General features: G+C 43.0%; 1 protein-coding gene across 5 annotated transcripts in view; it reads left to right on the top strand.

The window, feature by feature from the left end:
• DIP2B (disco interacting protein 2 homolog B) overlaps positions 1-17823 on the top strand; it is a 246041-nt gene extending 228218 nt beyond the window's left edge. For 4 of the 5 annotated variants that reach the window (XM_082421288.1, XM_082421286.1, XM_082421287.1 and 1 more), the window contains 10 exons: positions 2058-2167; positions 2658-2788; positions 4398-4566; positions 5380-5550; positions 6551-6612; positions 7491-7548; positions 8089-8163; positions 9938-10115; positions 11992-12115; positions 13740-17823. In XM_082421288.1, coding sequence (XP_082277414.1) covers positions 2058-2167; positions 2658-2788; positions 4398-4566; positions 5380-5550; positions 6551-6612; positions 7491-7548; positions 8089-8163; positions 9938-10115; positions 11992-12115; positions 13740-13992 — 1331 coding nt within the window. In that variant the 3' untranslated portion in view covers positions 13993-17823. The remainder of the gene's footprint in view (positions 1-2057; positions 2168-2657; positions 2789-4397; positions 4567-5379; positions 5551-6550; positions 6613-7490; positions 7549-8088; positions 8164-9937; positions 10116-11991; positions 12116-13739) is intronic. The other variant, XM_082421289.1, reaches the window with a different exon arrangement.
• The last annotated feature ends 3543 nt before the right edge of the window (positions 17824-21366 follow it).

Raw genomic sequence — 21366 nt, 5'->3', positions numbered from 1 at the left:
TCGTCAAACAGTGGTTAGGTGTTTGTGCCAGATGTGACCATAGACATGTAGGGCTGCATAAAGTATGGGGAAGATCTGACCCTTGACTTCCAGATGTGATAGAGCTGGAACAGCATTGGACTAGGAGTCAGAAGACCTGGTTCTGGTTCAAGCTTCAGTCCTTATTTTCTGTATAACCTTGTCTGAGATTACCCTTTCCTAAAATACTACCTACCCTGGCCTGACTCACATATTTATTGAGAATATCAAATGCAACATAATATGAAAATACTTTGAAAACCATAAAGTGTATGAATTTTAGATGGTGTTCATACTAAAGAAGGGGGTAAGACATTGGGATAGCTGGAGATGGTGGTGGAGGGGAGAGTGTGGGTTTTGGAGTTGGGCAGACAGGTGTAAATCCTCATCCTCTGTTACTCGTAACTACTTCATGGGGTCATAAAGGTTAAATGACATAATGTAAAGCACCAGCATACAATCATAGTAATAACAACCTCTAACTTTTTATTGAGCCCTTACCATGTGGCAGTCGTCTAACATGTGTTACCTAATTTCCTCCTTCTACCAACCCTATTAGATAGGTGCCAGTTTTAGCCTCATTTTACAGATGAGAAGACTGATGCACAGGGAGGTTAAGTAAGTAGCAGAACTGAAATTCAGACCCAGTCAGTTTGGCTCCCCTCCCAGCCCCTTAACCATTAATTTCCTCCCTACCAGTTTTCAGTAAGTATCATGTAGTGTCCACTTCAGGGACATTTATGTGGATTTAAATACAGGGATGACATCTATTTATGGTTATTGTGTCCAGATGCTGAGCTACATTTTTTTACATTTGTTACTTAAGGATATAGATGAAGTCATTTATAATATGTAACACAAGTGGATTGTGTTGGTGTTAATGATGTAGGTAGATCTACTGTGGTTACTGGACTCAGTCACGTTTCAGGAAGACCTGGAATGTGGTCTGTGATACAGACAACAGAAAGGTTTCTTTAGGTACTTGAGTAGCCCTTCCCTACACAGAGGTGGGTTGAAGGTGATAGAGCAAGTCTTTGGTTTGACCAGAGATGAGTGCCCAATGATACAGAGATTGAAAAGTCAGAGTCAGAATCGTTTCTTGATCTGGAAAGCCAAAGGAGCCATTGAGGAGGCATGGCTGGGGACAGAGACATCCTTGATATCTTTGGATATGACATACTTATAAAGCAAATTTGGAGGGAAGGGAGAGGTTATCATAAAAGAGCAAAGGAAAATAATTCCCAATTCTAGATTATCATTCTTAAAATCAGTCATGTTACCTTGGAGAAAAACTGTCCAACTTTTAAAGCAGTCCATGATTACTGTGACATGTACTAAACTGTAAATAATGAACTTTAACTTGAAACCAGCATAACAACAAGTAAAGCTTCTTGAGTTGTCTTAAAGTGCTTTATATGAATTAACTTCCTAACAGTTCTGGGAGGGCAGGTATTATTACCACTTCAGAGAAAAGGAAACAGACACAAAGAGGTTAAATAACATCAAGATGACATCACTGAGAAATGGCAGAGCTGGGATTTGAACACTGGCAGTCTGCTTCTTTAGCCTGTGTTTTCAGCTACTATGTTATATTACCCCTCACTAATCGTCTAGTAAATACATCTGCCTGATGTAGTTTCCTTGTTTATATTGTCTATTGGTGCCCTCAACCCCAACCCTCCTCTAGGAGTGACATATGTGAGCTGGTTGGTTAAACACGAGAAGCCTAAGCTTTAGCAAATCCCAGAAGCCAAGTGTGGCCATAGCAAAGCCACAGAAGACCGGTTGAAGAGCAATGATTTTCGAGTTCCAACGTGTCTGATTTTTTTTTTTTTATTGAAGTGTAGTTGACTTACAATGTTGTGTTTAATCTCTGCTGTATAGCAAAGTGACTCAGTTATACATATATATATATTCTTTTTCACATTCTTTTCCATTATGGTTTATCAGAGGATATTGAATATAGTTCCCTGTGCTATACAGTAGGATCTTGTTGTCGACGTGTCTGATTGACATCGGGTTTCTTCTTTTCCTTGCAGATGATCTACCCAGGAAAAGGTTACCTCAGCTGTACAAACCACCCACTCCTGAGATGCTGGCGTACCTTGATTTTAGTGTCTCCACAACTGGCATGCTTACGGGAGTGAAGGTAGAGTAGTCGGGTTGTATTTACTCTCTCGCTGGATGCTGGTAAAGTGCCAGGTCTGCAAAAAATAGAGATGACCACTGCCCCAGGGACTTCAGATGGAGAGGCCAGCTGGTTGTACCAGAGACCAGTAGGCAGAGGATCAAGGGCCACTGCTATATTTAAATAAAAGCATTGGCTCTTCCGGAATAAGTTATCCCAAGGAATTTGTGTTATGAAGTGTTCTGAACCTAGCATAGAAGCTAACAGATAACACGAGTTAGTTCAAGCCAGTATGAAGTCATAGATTCGTATTTCATAAAACTCAATATTGAGAAATTAACAGATAGACTTACCCTTCAGTTAGACTTAGATTAGGCTTTTTGAAGCGATGAAAAATATACATCATTTTGAGGAGTTGGAGGGAATGGAAGCCTCTCAAAACTATCATTAGAGCTGCTTTTCTGCCTGTGGGATGCCAGTTCCATCCTGTTCCATGTTCCTTACCTTCCAGATGTCCCACTCTGCGGTCAATGCTCTCTGTAGAGCCATCAAGCTCCAGTGTGAGTTGTATTCCTCTCGGCAGATCGCCATCTGCCTTGACCCTTACTGTGGACTTGGCTTTGCACTCTGGTGTCTCTGCAGGTAGGCATGGAAAAGCAAAGAAACAGAATGCATGGGAATATCTTTGGGGCTATGACCATCTCATCCTTCCGTTTGCTCCCTTAATTTGGTAAAGTTTCAATAAAATGCTGATGTTTTCCAGAATTTGTGCATCTAACGTATCTTCGATGTTTGTCTGGTTTTGTTTGTATTCCCTCTTTCTGTTAGTTTTATGCCTCAGACAAAAGGGCAGTGATCTCACCACCTCTTCTGTGCTCCATCCTGTCATCCTCATTTTAGAAGCAGAGCCAAGTAGAAGGATGACACTTGGGTGAAATGTCGTACTGTGTCAGCCAGAATGCACCCACTAGGCTTGGCAGGAAGGAATGTAATGAGATGGGTGACAGCATGTGGCTGGAAAGTAGCACATGGGCCACATTGTTACTTGTGGGATAGCAGATCCCAACTCCTTCTACTCTCCTCCCAGAGGACCTCATCTCAGCCTGCATTTTCACCTCCTTGATGGGCATCTTCATGAATGCTTCAACTCAACATCTTCCTTCTGTGTTCCCCTTCTTCTTAGGATGGGGTCGTCCACCTAGGGGCCCACACTAGGAACTTGGGCTTTATCTTCAACTCTATATCTTTATGTCACACTTCCAATTAAATGTCATATCCTTTGGCTCCATTATTCTTAAACCTATCTATATAAGAATCACCTAGGGGTCTATGAAAAAAAAAAAAAATGGGGCTTCCCTAGACATACTAACCTAGATCTCCAGAGGTGGAGACCACAATTCCAGTGTTTTTTTTTAATACAGGATTCCTGGGCTCCTAGTTATTCTGGTCTATATTCAAGGTTTAGGAAGTTGAGGATTCATGGCTGGAGATTGTACATACGATATAGGACTCTGACATTCCTTCCTTTTTATCCTGAGTGTACTGTCAGGGTTCAAGCCCTCATCCTCTCTCACCTGGACTATTGCAGCCTCTCCTAACTGTCTCTCAGCCTTCAGTGACTCGTGTCTCCAATCCCCCCTCCGTGTAACTAGCTTTACCCCAACTTCAAGCTATAGTGACAGCCTGCTGGGTAAATTCTAAACTCGTTCATATCATAATAGATCAGTGATTTCACAGTTTGGCCCTGACCCTTCTGGCTTCACTTCTCACCACTCCCCAGGCATTCTATGCTTTAGTATTTCACTCTGGAATCCTATTTCTGACAACCTTACACACACCATGTAATTTTATATCTCCATGCCTTTGCATATGCTCTTCCTCTGCCTGGAATGCCCTCACCAGCTTCCCCATTTTTCCAGCCACTGTCAAGTTCCTACTCATTCTTCAAGCCCGAGCTCAACTGTCGCCGACTCAGTGAAACACCTGCAGCCCCTTGCGTTCCCAGTTTGAATGACTTGCTCGTCATTCTGTGATCTTGATGGCCTTTATTCACATCTCAGTTACCACCTTCCACAGTCTGCTTTATTCTGTAGTTATTGTATCTTGTGAGTTGCATAGGAACAAGGCTGATTCTTAGACCTTTATATCTAATATGACCCAACCCTGTCCTGCATGCTCAGTAAATATTTGCTGAATTGATGGTGTTCTAGGATGAATTGATAATGTCATCTCTTGCCATTTTTCATTGCAGTGTCTATTCAGGTCATCAGTCCGTCTTAATTCCTCCTATGGAGTTGGAAAACAACCTTTTCCTCTGGCTCTCCACGGTCAACCAGTACAAAATAAGAGACACTTTCTGCTCCTATTCAGTAATGGAGCTCTGCACCAAGGGGCTTGGAAACCAAGTGGAGGTGCTGAAGGTAAGAAGCAGCTGTAACCAGGAGACAGTCCTAAGAGAAATGGGCCAGGCGTGATGATACCCCACCTTGGGCTGGCCAGACATATCTGCCTGCTTTTTTTCTAGGCAAACAGCTGTTTGTAAACCTCAGGAAGTTTATCTCTTTCACTTTCTAATTTAATGCACTCTTTCAGAGTTTACTCTGATTCTTGCATTGTGGAGAAGAAGGTAAAACTGGTTAGGAGGCGGAATAGAAATGACTTTATGTGAAGATGAACAGAAACTGTGACCTCCAAGAGGATTTTTCCCAATAGAATTTGCAGCCTGAGAATCTCAGAGATTGGTGACTGCCCCAGAGATAAGGTCGCTCATTCATGAGTGTATCCAACGATCATATGTCTAACTGGCATATGAGAGTCAAAAAACACTGAATTTTCTTTAGTAGAGAAATGTGACCTTAAGAATGATAAAAAGAGATAAGAGGTTAGATATCTGTGTTGCTAAATTTGTTTTTCTCTCAGTCCCATCTCTGCATTTGAAATAGAGAGAAATCTAAGGTACAGAAATGAAGAGGGATTAAAAATATATTGCTGAAAACCTAAGATTTTTAGGTGAAAGAGGAAAGAAATAGAGAATGAGCAGATTGACCAGTGGGTAATGACTTGAGTGGAATTCCTTGGCATTTTCTGAAAAGGCATATCTTTTCTCTGGGTGTCTGAGGTGAGAACACATAGTTCCTTGGCTTTTCCTGACCAAAGAGATAGAGCAGTGGCCCTGCTTATTCAGCACTTCTGTGATCCTGCTGACCTCAGCTCCCGTGCGTGGTGTCTTACAGACCAGGGGAATCAACCTCTCCTGCATCCGGACGTGTGTGGTGGTGGCTGAGGAGCGGCCTCGCATTGCTCTCCAGCAGTCCTTCTCCAAGCTCTTCAAGGACATCGGTCTGTCCCCTCGGGCTGTCAGCACCACTTTTGGATCAAGAGTCAATGTAGCGATATGTTTGCAGGTGACTATCATGAAATCTTGCTTGTGTGGGAGGCTCAGAGCACAGGCTGCCACTTAGTTGCTGTAGGCCTCTGGGCTTTTTATTTGGACTTCACTGTACCTTATTTTGCCCATCTGTAGAATGAACATGGTAGCATCGTGCTTCACAGGGTCGTTCTGTAGAACCACTGAGTTTCTAGGTGCCAAGCACTTGGAGCCGTGCCCGGCAATTGAGCGCTAATGTAAATGTTTACTCTCAGTAGTGGTTTTATGGTCCGAGACGATGAGTCGAGAAGATTTCTGAGTCCGATTTGAATTTTATTTATATGTTACCCTTTGTTTTCTGTCTCCTCCATCTTTTACGCCTTTTTTTTTTTTGCAAAAGAAGTACAAATAAGCCTGCATTCTTTTCTCCAGCCAGATGGCAATTTTGCCATGTTATCTTGGTGGGTAAATAACAGAAAAGAGGCTGAAATAACAGGAAAGAACTGAGTCTGATTTTATGTAGCTTGGGAGCTCGTAAGGCAAATACAGACATGGACAAGAGTGAGAGTCAAAGAAGGTGGCGTAAATGGGTGGATGCTTGCAGGTCCTCTGTGTCTGTGGTCGGATGACTTTGGAGCAGCATCATGACGCTTTAACTTTGGAGCCCGTTGTGGGCCCCTTGCTGCCCGCTTGGGCCAGTGCTGGTTTTGAAAGTCCCATGGATGCTGGTCTGTCTCATCCCTGCCTTGAGTCCAGGGCTGAGGACCCTCCTCAGCCTGGTAACCTTTCAGTGCTGCCTCGGCCCCCAGCCTGCTCTCCTGGGGGCGGAAAGGAAAGAAAGATGAGAAGAAAGCTGGGCCAGGAGTCTCTTGCGTTATAGCCCTGCCTCATCTGGTTGAAGACAGGGTGAGCGTTCAAAATAGAGTTTGGATTTTTCATGTATGTGACTGAATTATCTATTTCTTGATTTGAAAATGTAAAATGTGGAAATACCATTCAGTTAATTTTAAATAAACAATACATTTATTTTTCTTTAGGGAACCTCAGGGCCTGATCCAACTACTGTGTATGTAGATCTGAAATCATTAAGACATGACAGGTACAGTAGATTGGTTATGCTTATTTTCTATTAGCATTCCTAAGCATATAAAGTTCTGAGCCTCAAGAAAGCCAGCTCTCCCCACTCCTTCCTTTTGTTGGTGTCTTCCGGGGGGATGGGAGAAGGGAAGGAGTTCATTTTCATTATTAATACCTAATAAGGTTTACATTTGTAAGAAGAAAGCTTTAATTCTCACAGTTGCTGCACTGTTCTCTAATATTAAAATGTAATACTGGTATTTTGTAACATTTGACATAAATTACACTAAAATGGATAGACTCTTTCCTCTGGAAATTTAAAAATAACTGAGACAGACAGAATAAATGAGGCAGAGTAGGGTTTTTGAAACAACACTTTATCTGAGCCCCAGGAGTAAAAGCCTTCCTCCTCATCGGCTCACAGGTGAGTTGTAGCTATGCCCCAAGGGGAGCTCCTGGCGGAGGGCTCTGGGACCTTTTCCTGAGTCCCACTGACTTGGGCTGTGTTCACGGTGTGGCCCGTGGCAATGACCCAGGCTGCACAGGTAGAGCGTCTCTAGTGCTGTGATTTTCAGCCTGGGGAGAGTTTGTCCTCCAAAGGACATTTGACAGTGTCTGGAGACATATGTATTGTCACAACAAGGGGATGCTGCTGACATCTAGTGGGTGGAGGCCTGGATGTCGCTAAACATCCTGCAGTGCACAGGATAGTGCCTCACAAAGAATTCGACCAAATATCCGACTCAAAATGCCAGTAATGCTGAGTTTGAGAAGCTCTGCTCTAATGTGAGGAGAGATAGATTAGAGGTTTGGGGAGGCAGTGTATATAGCTGTGGTAGATGCGGTGCAGTCGGTTTTTTTTTTTAAGGCCCTTAGGTTGTAAATATTGTTTTTCTGCAGGGTTCGTCTTGTGGAACGGGGTGCCCCCCAGAGTCTGCTCCTCTCAGAGTCTGGAAAGGTAATTTGTTCTGTTAACCATTGGGAAGGTGGTCTGTGCGTAGAAGTAGTTTTTGTTTTTTGTGGGGTGTTTTTGGTTTTTTTTTTTTTTTTTTTTTGGCCGTGTTGGGTTTTCGTTGCTGCGCACGGGCTTTCTCTAGTTGTGGCAAGCGGGGGCTACTCTTCGTTCCATTGCGTGGGCTTCAGTAGTTGTGGCTTGCGGGCTCTAGAGTGCAGGCTCAGTAGTTGTGGCGCACGGGCTTAGTTGCCCTGAGGCATGGCATGTGGGATCTTCCCAGACCGGGGCTCAAACCCATGTCCCCTGCATTGGCAGGCGGATTCTTAACCACTGCGCCACCAGGGGAGTCCCTCCGGTTTATTTTTGAGATTGAATCTTGTTATACCTCTGTCTCCACTGAGCACGATCCCATGAGCGCCGTCTCAGCTCCTGCCTTTGTACACTCCCTCACCTCACTGAAGAGATGGGGACGGGGAACTGCATTTCCTAGAGGTCATTAGATTTAATTGAACCCAGTCTTTGTGTTTTCTCTTTGATTCTTAGATTTTACCTGGAGTGAAAGTAGTTATTGTTAATCCAGAGACCAAAGGACCTGTTGGAGACTCTCACCTGGGAGAGGTATGTATAATTTTTCCCTTTACTCTGAAAAGTCAGCAGTGAAAGACTTTAGGGTTCATATTTTAGAAGTCAGGAAACTGTGGATATAGCTTTTCCCTCATGGTGAATTTTCGAGGGTTTTCATCTTTCTCTGTAAGGCTCAAAACTGAAATGGACAGAGGGGAGACTGAGACCAAGATGGAGTGAAGATTTAGGCACCCAAACTAGAACTAGTCCCAGATTGGTCCACTGACATAACCTTAGCTGAAAAGGAAAATGGACAAATCCCACCTGTTCCCACCTATTAAGGAGTGGAACTAAAAGGAGCCACAAATTTTAAATTTTTAAAATTTATACAAATTTTATATTTTATTCCAAAATGTATCCATTTTTGTATTAGTATAAAGATATTTAAGACTTAATTTTTCTTCCCCCCAAATCTCTGAGAGACACTGATATCTCATCTCACAGCTCACTGGGAGCAATGTTGTGGGTGCACGAGGCAGATGACCCGGGCTCTGCCAGTTTCCAGCTTCTTGTGATCGGGCAAGTTACTTAACCCCTCTGCGCCTCAGCTTCCTCAACCATAAGTAATAATGGCACCCACCTAAGCAGAATTGTGTGACAATTAAATGCATTAATACCTGTATCTGTCATACATTTGGAACAGTGCCTGTCACACAGTGAATACTAGTTTTATTACCATTGTTGGCTATTGCTGTGTTTACATTATAAATTCAAATAGCCTGTAGTATTTTCCTGCGGTCTTTGTAACTTAGTTTCAGAGCACAGAAATGATCCCTTGATGCATTTGTGAGACTCTGAAAGAGGCTGAGAAATGAGCCAGGGAGGGCTTCCCTGGTGGCACAGTGGTTAAGAATCCGCCTGCCAATGTAAGGGACACAGGTTCGAGCCCTGGTCCGGGAAGATCCCACATGCCGCAGAGCAACTGTGCCCGTGTGCCACAACTACTGAGGCTGCGCTCTAGAGTCTGTGCGCCACAGCTGCTGAGCCCACGTGCCACAACTACTGAAGCACGTGCACCTAGAGCCCATGCTCCTCAACAAGAAAAGCCACAGCAATGAGAAGCCCGTGCACCACAACAAAGAGTAGCCCCTGCTCGCCGCAACTAGAGAAAGCCCGTGCACGGCAACGAAGACCCAACGCAGCCAAAGATAAATAAATAAATAAATTTATTTTTTAAAAAAAGAAAGAAAGAAAGAAATGAGCCAGGGAGGCAATGTAGCCTCAAGGTTAAGAGCATGGCCTCTGTGGCCACCCAGGCTTGGGTGTGGGTTTCCTAGTTTCTGCATCTTAGGCAAGTTACTTAACTCCTTTTTTTTTCATCTGTAAAATGGAAATAACAGTAGTACAAACTGTATTGCCATGTCATATATGTCAGGATTGATGGAGGTAAGGCATATAATACTGTTCAGCACATGGTAAACACTTGATAACTGACAGCTGCCTTTATTGTTGCAGCTGTGTTGTTACTATAAAAATGAGATTAAAAAACCAAAAGAGGGACTTCCCTGGTAGTCCAGTGGGTAAGACTCCGTGCTCCCTATGCAGGGGGCCCAGGTTCGATCCCTGGTCAGGGATCCCACATGCTGTAACTAAGATCCCATCCCAACTAAGAGTCCACATGCTGCAACTAAAAGATCCCACAACTAAGACCCGGTGCAGCCAAAATTAATTAATTAATTAATTAATTAATTAATTAAGCCAAAATCATCTGTCCCAGAGAACTGAATTGATTCTGGCGAAATGTGACCCGTGCTTTTTCTCGTTGTAGATTTGGGTGAACAGTCCCCATACAGCCAGTGGCTATTACACCATCTATGACAGTGAGACTCTTCAAGCTGACCATTTCAACACCCGCCTCAGCTTTGGGGATCCTGCGCAGACCCTCTGGGCTCGAACAGGATACCTGGGCTTTGTCCGCCGGACCGAGCTCACAGCAGCCACCGGAGGTATCTTCACCAGCTCCTCACCCTCGTCCTGCTGTGCTTTTCCGCCCCTAGCACGGGCTGGCCTTCCGCGGCCTGCCTTTGGATGTGGAGTGTGTGTATTGAATTATTCCTTTCTCCGACCCTTGAACCCATACATGAATTTGTTTTCATTTGAAGTAAGACTTTGCCCTCAAAGAGGACCCAGGAAGTAAGCACTGGCGCCCCGTGCCAGCATCCCTGAACTGGGCTTGGCTCGGCCAGGCACTCGTAGAGACGTGCCTAGTGATGCGTAGATGCCTCTGGCAGGGCTCAGCCCTCAGCAAGCTCCTGGGACAGGTATCCCATCCTTAGTCCCTTGCTCCTGAGCCTTGCGAGCGGGAGGCAGTGCAGAGGGGCCAACCTGCCGAAGCTCTCTGTCCCTTCGGCGGCTCACGTTGGACACGAGCCTGCTTGGCAGGGCTCTCGTGTAAGCAGCCCCCAGTCATCCTCTGCCCACTGGGCAGTCACAGTGAAGCCGTGACTTCAACCTTCCTGACGGCATGAATGGCCATTTTAAAATACCCAGCACTGACTGCATCATACACACCCAGAACTGACACAGATCACTCACTGGACTTGAACAGCTGGAACTGAGCCAAGTCATTTCTCCTTCACCCCTTGCATCTGTTCCCCACTGACCAGCTCCAGAGTGTCTCCATATTTCACGGGGAAGTAGAATAACATACTGGTGGTGAGGGAAGCATCCCTAGCCAGGTGCCTTGGTTTTGAAGCCTACCTCTGTCATTTGCTGTATGACCTTGAGCACTCACTCAACCTCTCAGTTTCCTACCTGGAAAATGGGAGTGATAACGTTTCCTGCCTTGTGGAAATGATGTGAGGTTAAATGACATAATGCCTTCAGGTGCCTGGAACAGTGACTGGCGCACAGAAAACACTCGATAGTCATGAGCTACTCCTCCTGTTGTTCTTGTTACTACAGTCTTCAGCTCTTGTGTGATGGGACTCTGCTGGCCTTCCTCATCCTTCTCTCTCCAACAGCTCCTAGCAGTTTGTTTTGCTAAATTTTTCAGAAATCTTCCTTTCCCTGAAAATACAACATTCTGTAGACCTAGCTAAATCATCTCTCTTCTTTTCAGTATCTGTATAGACATAAACCATGTAGCCTTGTGTATGCAGTGTGTGCATAAAATCTTTAAAAAAAGATTTCTGCAACGTCCTGCTGGATTACAAGCCTTTTAATAACCAGGACTAGTCTCTCCATGGAGTCCTTGAAGATGTCCAGAAACAATGACATATGTTCACTTCTTTTCCATCTCAAATCCTCTCCCCTCCTCCCCTCCCCAGCCATCATCTGGCTAATTCCTATTTATCCTTAAAAGCTCAGCGTGGCTTCAGCTTTTCCCTTTCTGAACCCTTGAGCTGAGCTCGGGGAGGGGGGGCCCTAGTGCACACTTGGGTCGCTGGGCTGACCTCATCCCACCTGATGTCCAGCCATAGGACATCTGTTGTGTGTGCGTTTCCCCCACTAGACAGCAAGTATCTTCAGAGCAGGAATCGTGTTACATCATCTTTGTCTCCCCAGCACTAGGCACAATTCCTGGCACGTGGTAATAATAATAATAACAATAGCTAATGTTTTCAGCACTTACAGTGTACCAGGCATCATATTAACTCCCTTATATGAATTTAATCCTCACAGCAGCCATTTATTATTACCCCTGTCTCACAGACGGGAAGCACGACTCAGAGACTTAAGTTAATTGCTCCACGTTACAGAGCTGGTGAGTGGTGGCGCCAGGTGACGTGGCAGGCAGTCTGGACCCTGTGCTCTTAACTCCAACGATGTATTACACTCAGTGCATCTGATGAACCAGGTTCCTCTTTCTCTCCCCGTCAGAGCGTCACGACGCCTTGTACGTGGTGGGAGCTCTGGACGAGACACTGGAGCTGCGAGGCCTGCGGTACCACCCCATCGACATCGAGACCTCGGTGTCTCGGATCCACAGGAGCATGGCCGAATGGTAAATCCCCTGCACAGCATAGGTCCCCCCTCAGCTGCGGTACCAGTTGCTCTGTAGTCAGCCGTCTGTACTAGACCACCTACGGCTGTGGAACTCCAGGGGAGCCAGAAAATAAACGGACTGATCCTTGTCTGGCAGTGTGCCGCCTGCTGAGGCAGACGAGGCCGCGGAGACACGGAGACAGGCTCCGTGGACTCGCTGTGGGGCTGGGTCCTTTTTGATGGTAGACGCTTACCGTTGGAAGGGACCTAACTGATCATCCGCCTCTAGGAAGTCGGTAGAGGGTGGTGGGAAAAACCATGACTTTCAGGTCAAAAGACCCAGCTGGAAGGCCCAGCGCTCCCACGGAGGCTGCTTTCCTCATCTGAAAAGGCCTCCTCTGCTCCTTCCTGATTATCAGGATGATCAAGTGAGAATGTACTTTGTAAACTATCAAGTGGTAAGCAGATGAAAAGGACTGTTATTATTATCTGGTCCAGTTTCCCTCTCAGTGCGGGAATTCCCCCTACATTATCCCTGACAAAGGATCATCCAACCTCACGTCAACTAAAAAATTCTTACAATTAAAACTCTGTAGTTTTTACCTATTTGCTTTCATCGTGGATTCTTAACAGTACAGAATCCATCCAGTTTCTTTTTGTACATGTTTAAGTCATTGTGTCCTTCTCAGGTTTGTTTGTTTTTTTTTTCATGCAAGGTAGCCACAGTTCTTTTAATGGTTTGTTCATGCTTTCCAGATGCTTCTTTGTCTTGCTTTTGTCAGAGTCTCTCCTCTGAACAGACCTGAACAATGCCCATGAGGTGTAAGAACAACGCAGAGAAGTTGGGCGCCATGGTTACCCCCTAATTGTAACCATTTGACTTTTGATGCTACCAAATATTGTGTACATTTTTCTGAACGACTGAGTCTGTTTTTTAAAGCAGTTCAACACTGCAAAACACAAGTCAGGTCATACCTTCTAACCCAGCAACCCCACTGAATGTAAGGCAACTTTCTACCTTATAGCACAATAGGAGAGAACGTGTATGGGGGACTGAGTTCAGATGAGGCCAGGGCAACTCCCTTCCTGTTTGGTGTTATAATATAGATAATAATCTTAGTCAAAGCTCTTATGTTGCAAATATCAAGAATTCTCTTCAAAACAACTTAAGCAAAAGAGAGTTCATGGACAGAATACCTGGTTATCTCAGAGGTTCCTAGAAGTCTCTGACCAGCTCTGGATCTCAAGAAAGGTAGAAACAAGGAACGGGAAGGCCATCAGGAACCACCGTCTTCTCGCTTTCTAGAGCCATGTGGGCATCCACTTCATTCTTTCTCTCCTCCCTGAAGAGCCATTCTCTGTACTTCTCTGCACACCTGCTACCCCAGAACGTTCCAGTCCACATGTCCTCAGTTCAGGTGACCAGCTAACAACTTTCATTCCCACTTCCAAACTCCCAAGAGATTTTAAATGGCTCAGCTAAATCAGCTGTGATCATAGGGGCAAGGTCATGTATTAAAGACATAGCTGAGAGCCTTCTGGTTGGATCCAAGCGAGAAGGCAGTTCTCAGGGAAAATGGGGTGAAGTCTTGGGCAGACACTGTAAAAGATGACATGTTAACTGAATGTCATTGAAATTTCAGTGCCGTGTTCACGTGGACCAACTTGCTCGTGGTGGTTGTGGAACTGTGTGGCTCTGAACAGGAGGCCCTAGATCTGGTTCCTTTAGTGACAAATGTGGTCCTGGAAGAGCATTACCTCATCGTGGGCGTCGTAGTTGTGGTGGACCCAGGCGTTATCCCCATCAACTCCAGAGGAGAGAAGCAGAGGATGCACCTCCGTGACAGCTTCCTCGCTGACCAGCTGGACCCCATCTATGTGGCATATAACATGTAACCAGCCTTGTGGGGACTAAAGGGGCCATCCTGCAAAACCACAGGACCAAAGACCCGTGACTAGGAGGAAGCTTTCCTGTGGTGTGAAATAAGCTGAGATGGCTACATTATATCCTTCATCTCATCCTGTGGGATTCTGCAATCACATGGCACACAGGAAAGGGGAATTCTGTGGTAGCAAATGAAAAAAACGTTAACAGTCTATTAGTCATGAGCTTTGACGTAGTGTGAGCAGCACGTTACTAAAGCAATTACATCCATGTTGCATTTTTTTCATCTGTTGTATATAGTTGTATTTTTATCTAATGCTGTTTTAGAATTTTGTAAGGGAGTTTAATGAATTCACATGAAGGGGGTAGTCTGAGTTACACAGTTCCCCGCTCTGTACTGTATTTTGCCATTTTACCATAGTTAAGACATTCTGCGGGTTTTGTTAACACGGAACTACTTGGCTTACTTTCAGTTGACCCATAAGCAAATCAGATAACCCACTGAATATGAGAATTACTTTATATATATAAAATTCTTGATGGTAAAACATTTTGACCAGTGTTTTAAACATGTAAATAAGAATACACATAATTCAGCTAAAAATTGAAGAATTGGCTTGTATAGTTGTAACAACTAAAGTAGAAACATGTCTACTTTGAGAGAATCTCAGTATTCTCTGGATGCAGTGTAATTGAATAGGTGACTAAAAAGTGCAAACTGTTTGCAGGTTTTGCTGCACATTGTACCGTGTCTCTGTTGGCTGGTGTATTTTATAAAATGAAGCTGCCTATGTTTGTTTTTTAAGCTTGCATTCCCAGAATCAGCTTAAGCTTTTAAGAATTCAGCCTGTTTCTACAAACTGAATAATCTCAGTTGAAAAATCAAAATGTTAGGAAAAGCTAAGATTCATTAGATCCCACCCAATTCTAAGGAACCGGAAAAACTCACTCTGGCCCCCAGTGTTGAAACCGTCTTTCACGTTTAGAATGACTGCATAAGAATTTAGAATTTCCTCTTTTCCAGGCCCATTGTACACTGTGTCGGCAGTTACACATCTAGCTTTTCTTTTCTGAGAACTGAAGAGCATCCTCTGTTCTTCCAGTTCACGAGGGTGGGGATTTTAAGAACAAGAGCAATAGGCTGGGAAGGCAGTGGGATCGATAGTCACGCGAAGGCATAAGGCCTCGTAACCGCATGTCTCAGAACTGACCGATTTGGGTTGCCAAAATAGCCAGGCTTATGCTGAAATAGGGGAAGTCTGATGTATGCAAGAAACGCTTTTGAAATAACTGTGGTGCCCAGGCCAAGCGGACAGAGCCTGGGACTGAGTTTGGCCTCTGGCTCGGTTTCCTTTCTTTGGTCTGATACTTCACATATTTGAATATAGTTGAATTTTATTATTTTTTTCTTACAGAAATATTTTTTAAAATTAAAAAAAAAAAAACTCAAAGTGAACAGAGTTAACTTGTTAAATCAGAATGGTTCTCTTTGACCCACTCTGGTCTATTGTGTAAATATTTATTTAGACTATTTTAATAATACATATTATTTACCCCACTGTAACATCATGTAAACTAAATATGTTTTTAAACAATTTTTTAGACTTGTAATTACCCTGAAAATAAGGTTTATAATGCAAAGACCAGACCCTTCGCCACGGCAGCACTCCTGGGGGGCTGCCCTTACACAGTCTCATGACCCAAAGCCACTTTATTGACTCCCTTTTACATAATCCTCTTTTCCTCCCAACTCATTCTCCACAGAGGGAAGACCTCAAGACATTTTCCAGTTCCAGATCTCTTTTTCAACATTCTGGATGACGTTAACTTACACATGATGGGAGAGGTTCTAGGATGTACAGGAAAAAAGCACTTGCATTGGGGTAAGAAATCCAGTGACTAGCAGAGGAAACAGCCTGCTTATTTGGAAAGTAATTTTCTTAAGACAGTTTTTAATGATTCACTAATCAAAGCAAGGGATCCTGAGGATCTTCTTTCTCCGTAATCCACAAGTTCTAAGAAAAAGGTGCAAGGCAGAGTCTATCCTATGGGTTGCTTTCATAATTCTTATTAGACAAGTTAGGGTGTCGGCTAGAAATACACTGTGAGCCACATCTGTCATTTTAAAATTTCTAGTAACCACATTTTAAAAAGTAAAAAGAACAGGTGAAATTGATTTTAATATATTATTTAGCACAACATATCAAAAATACTATCATTTCAACATGGGATCAATATAAAAAATTAATGAGATATTTTACTTTCTTTTTTTCATATTATGTCTTTGTAATCCAGTGTGTATTAAGCACATCTCAATTCGGACTAGCCATATTTAAAGTTTTCAGTAGCCACACATGGCTGTTGGCTACCATATTGGACAGTGCAGATTATACTCATTCCTTCAAATAAAGTATTCCGTTAATTTCATGGTATGGCCAACTCCCAGTTATTTAGGGGCTGATTATCTAGTTTTGTAGTTCCTGAGGCCTCTGATTTATTGGGGTTTTTTTGCTTTCTGCCTTGTGGCTGCTTTATTTATCTTTTGCCTGTCCCCCAAAGCCAGAAAAAGCTGGTGGAGGAAAGAAAACTAAGATGCTAAGATGTGTCTTTGGGGAACTTCACCAGTAACTCTGGTAAAGTATCCTCTGGAAGGGGAAGAGAGTCAGTCATTAGTTTAGAGGTGTTTGTGGGATCATCTACAGATCTAATGCCTAGTCTGTTGCAGACTTGGTAAGAAAACTTCCTCTTGGTGACACAATGCTCTTAGTCTTTCCACATTACGTAGAACCTTTGTGGTAGAACTGACTCTTAAGAGAGGCCCCAAAGGCCATTATTAATAGAAACAGCCTTGCCAAAACTTGGAAACACATTGTGTCTGGGTTTTTATGCCTGTGGGGAGCGCGGGGCGGGGGGGACGGACTAAAGAATAGCAAGCCCTCATTTCAGATAAGAGAAACCTATTCATCTGAAAGTTTTTGAACCTCTTTCTGCCTCTCAGCAGAAGTAATGAGGTAGATCAGGAAGGGGCTGCCTCAGAACAAATGCCATCTCCTGCATCAGTGAGACCTTGGGAATGACCAGCATGCTAATGGGCATCAGTGAATCCACACTCTTGATTTCCTTCCTGCCTCATAAAGGGCCCCTGCTTCCCCAGTACCAGGTCCTCCTGAAGTTGTGCTGCCTCAGGCTGTTTAGGGACCATTGCCTGTCTATTGGTCATCGGAGTGTCTCCTTAACTTTAGTCCCTGGGCAATGCTTGCTTAATGCTTTTGTTGAATCAACAAAGGGCCCGAGGCCTTAGGCTTTTTTGTTAAGGTCTGTGCCCCAGGCATGGTGCTCAATATCTTGGCCAAATAAATTACTTTCCTTGAATATCCAGGAATCTTTAGACTAAAGCAATGAGGAGTTATCACCTCACCCTCAAACTCCAACATGATCTATGCCTTAGAGTTGTTTTTGTTGTCTGCTTTCCTGTAAAAACAAGAGTATTTGGAGCAAGCTGCAGTACTCCAAATACACAATAGGCCTTTTCTTTATCATTCATTCAACATTTCTGGTTTAGGTATATGTAGATGGGCCATGTTATTTGTCCAGAGGAAGAGAGTGTAAAGATATAAGAATAATTTTTTAGTCCTAAATGCTGTTTTGTTTATTTTTTGTCAAGATATTTACCAGTGTCAGATTCAAACTATAGTACTGTGTAATTATGTATAAAGGTTTTTTTTATTTATTTGAAATTAGACTAGATATACATTTTTAAATTTAACATCTGGCTGGACAGTGTTCTATTAACTCATTGAATGTGTTTCCTTTGTCTTGTGTTAATAAATATTGATGCCTGATTATGTTTAATGCTTCACACATTGGGAGAATTGATAAATTGGAATTAATAAATTTTAAATTTAACTTCAGATGGTAAGACCCAAGGATACCTGGAGAGGTCTAAGGAAAATGAACACAGAGATCCGAAGTTATAGCAAATCAGTTCTATAAAAGGAGGCCAGATTGAGGAACAGTAGAGAGTCATTTTGAAAACGAATAAGCCTTTTGTCCAGACCAATTATAACTTAGTTTTCCTCCTACCCCTGTAGCATTTGGCAGCTTTAAACTATTGATCATACATGTTATTATTATTTTTTAAAATCTGTAATTGGACTGGGTTTCAGCTTTTCTAAGGTAGTACCTCATTTGCTCTTCCATTTCCTGGTTTCAAGAAACTTGATGGGAGTTTTTATCAAATTGAGCATATTCCCAGACACTGAAACTGGTCCTTGAATTACAGTCCAAGCTATTCAGGCAGCTGAGAATTTTTTTTAACTTAATACACATTTATTGAGTGCCTACCCACTAGGCACAAGTCACTCTGATAACAACTGAAGCTAGAGAGAGAGAAACTCAAGTCACTGCCCTCAAGAAGATACAGGAAAACAATACACTACATTAAGGGTTAACGAGTAGAGGTGGACTGTGGGAGCAGGTCGGATAGGCACCCAATCCAATGATGAGGGAGGATAATGAGGAATTCGGGCTGGAGGAGGTAACATCTGAACTGAGTTTTGAAGGATGAGCTAGCCAAATAAAGGCAGCAACTGGGGAGGCAGAGTTGCATATTCTGGAAACTGCAATTTATTATTAGGATGTAGGGTTTAAAGGGAGAAAAGTAAAAGATAACTCTGTGGAGGTCTGAGCCAAGGACAGATCACTAAAGGCCTTAATGTGTCAGCTAAGAATTTTGGACTTTTATCCAGAAGGCCAAAGAGAGCCAATGAGGTGTTTATAGCAAGGAAATAACATGTTCAGATTTGCAACATAGAAGATTATTCTGGTAGTCATGTAGAAAATGGATTGGTGCAGGTAGGGAAAGAAAGGTAAAACCTGGGACAGCGAGATCAGCTGAGAGGCCTTTGCAGAAACTGCAGTGATAGAGCAAAGCACTTTAACCAACGCAGTGACAGGATGGAGACCAGAGACACTGCATGTAAACTTGGGAGAGAGTAAGATGTCAATCGCTGAACATTCAGGATAAGGAAGGAGGAATCCAAAATAACTTGTAGATTTCTGACTTCGGGAGTTAGGTAGTAGTGGAGTCATTTACCAAGATAGGGAAAAAAGAGGAGGAATAGATTTGGGAAAGAAGATGCTGTGTTCCATTTTGGTCACGTTCGTTTGAGGTGCTGTGGAGGTCCAACAGGCTGCTAAATATTTAGGTCTCTGCCTCAGGAGAGCTCTGGCCCAGAAATACACATTTCGGAGACATTCTTTTAAAAGTGGTAGTTGAAGCCATGGAACGGATGATAGTGCCAAGAAAGATCATGTAGAGTGAGAAAAGGCCCAATGATGGAGCCGTAGGGAACACGAGCATTCAAAGCCTGAGGGAGGAAGAAGAATCCACAAAAGGGAGAAGGAATGACTGGAGAGATAGCATCAAAACCAAGAAGGAGCTTGGGCAAAGAAATCGAAGGACGAGTTTTGAAGAGGAGGGAGTGCCCAGCAGTGCCGAAGGCTACAATGAAGCTGAGAAAACAGGGACTGGCTAGCGTCTGTGGTATCTGGCAACCAGGCGGTCACTGGTAACCTTGGTCAGAGCAGAAGCAGTGGCAGTTATGGGGGCAGGAGGCAGAACACTGGTTCTGGAGAGGTGTGATGGGAAGTGTGACCGAACAGAGGCTACTCTTTCTAGAAGCTGTATCTACACATAGAAAGGAAAGAGATGGGATAGTAGTTAAATGAGGGATGTAGAATTGACGGAGACTTTTTTTAAGACAGAAGAAATAAAATATTCCTGAGTAGAGGGAAAGTTTCCAAATAAAGCAATGAGGGATAATGGACAAAACGAGGTCACTGAGAAAGCAGGAGGGGTGGGGATCCAGAGAACAGGTGGAACGATTAGCCTTTGAGGGGAGGAAGCACATTTTTTCAAATAAAACTGGGAAGAGGCAAGATCCTGATAGTAGGAAGTTAGTAGAGGCCTACTGATGACCTCCTTCACTTCTCTGAACCTCCATTCTCAGTCTACAGAGATGAATATTCATTTCTGAGATAATCTCTAAAATAAATATGGTAGAGCTGACAGAAAATAACATGGAATCTGCAAATAATAGGAATTCCTAAGAAGCAGATGTAAGAGGGAAATTTACATGAAACGCATAGAAACAAAGACTAAAAATAAAATAGTTGTATTCAACTAAAAAAAGAAAAAAAGGGCCCTCTACAAAAGTAGAAGGAGGGAAATAATGAAAAGAAAGGCAGAAATTAATAAATACAAAATAAAGGAAATGTAAAAGGTTCAACAAAACCAGAAGCTGATTTCTTAAAAATAACCTAATCTCTAGTAAAACTTGTGTATGCACATGCACACACACACACACAAAAACTAGTAGGAAACACAAAGGAGAATATAACTACAGCTACAGTATTTTTTTAATCTTGAGGGATTATTATAATATTGCAGTAAATTTGAATTTTAAATGAAACAATTTTCTAGAAACTATGCGATTTGAAAATTTCACTCAAGAAATAGAAAAATCTGATTTTTACCAAACCCACAAGGAACAGGTAATCCTTTTTTCATATATAAAATAAAAAGCCACCCAATTCATCGTACAAAGTTAGTATAACCTTGATACCAAAATCAGACTAAGGCAGTGTTTTAAAATTCTAAATAATCTCACTTGTGAAAAGATGCAAAATTATAAAATCTAGCTGTTTCAGTTATCTGCTGCTATGTAGTACACTGCCCCAACTTGGTGGCATAAAACAAAGTCATGCATATATACATTCTGTGCATCATGAATTAGGGCACAGTGGGAACATCTCATATCTGTCCCAAAATGTCTGGCCACAGCTATGAGAACTCATATGTCTAGGGGGGATGATTTGAAAAGCTTGGGGCCAGAATCATCTAGACTTCTTTGCTCACATATCTGAAGCCCAGGCTGGGATAACTGGAAGACTGGACTCAACTGGGACTGTTGACCGAAGCACTTCAATGTAGCCTCTCCTCATAGCTTGGACTTCTTACAGCATGGCAATTGGGTTCTGAAAAGGAGCATCAGAAGAGGATCATGTTAAGCTGTAAACGTCTTGTCCACTCTTGGAAGGCATACATGTTCCTTCTGTTGCATTCTACTGCTCAGCCCAGATTCAAGAGAGATGACTCTACATCTTGATGAGAGAGAAGCAAAGTCACATTGCAAAGGAGCATGTGGTTTGGCAGATACCTTTGTGTATATGTCTGGAGATATTATATTGGAAAATTCAAACTTCCACACTAGCAAACCAAACCCAGTAGTGTATAAGAAATAATACATGAAAATCAAAGAGGGTCAAATCAAGGATGCTTCAATATTAGAGAAATCTGTTTATATAATACTTCTTATCAACAG

The sequence above is a fragment of the Balaenoptera physalus genome (genome assembly GCF_965194825.1).
Source record: "Balaenoptera physalus genome assembly, chromosome: 13".
In the NCBI taxonomy this organism is placed as follows: Eukaryota; Metazoa; Chordata; class Mammalia; order Artiodactyla; family Balaenopteridae; genus Balaenoptera; species Balaenoptera physalus.
This window is presented reverse-complemented; position numbering and strand designations above follow the sequence as displayed.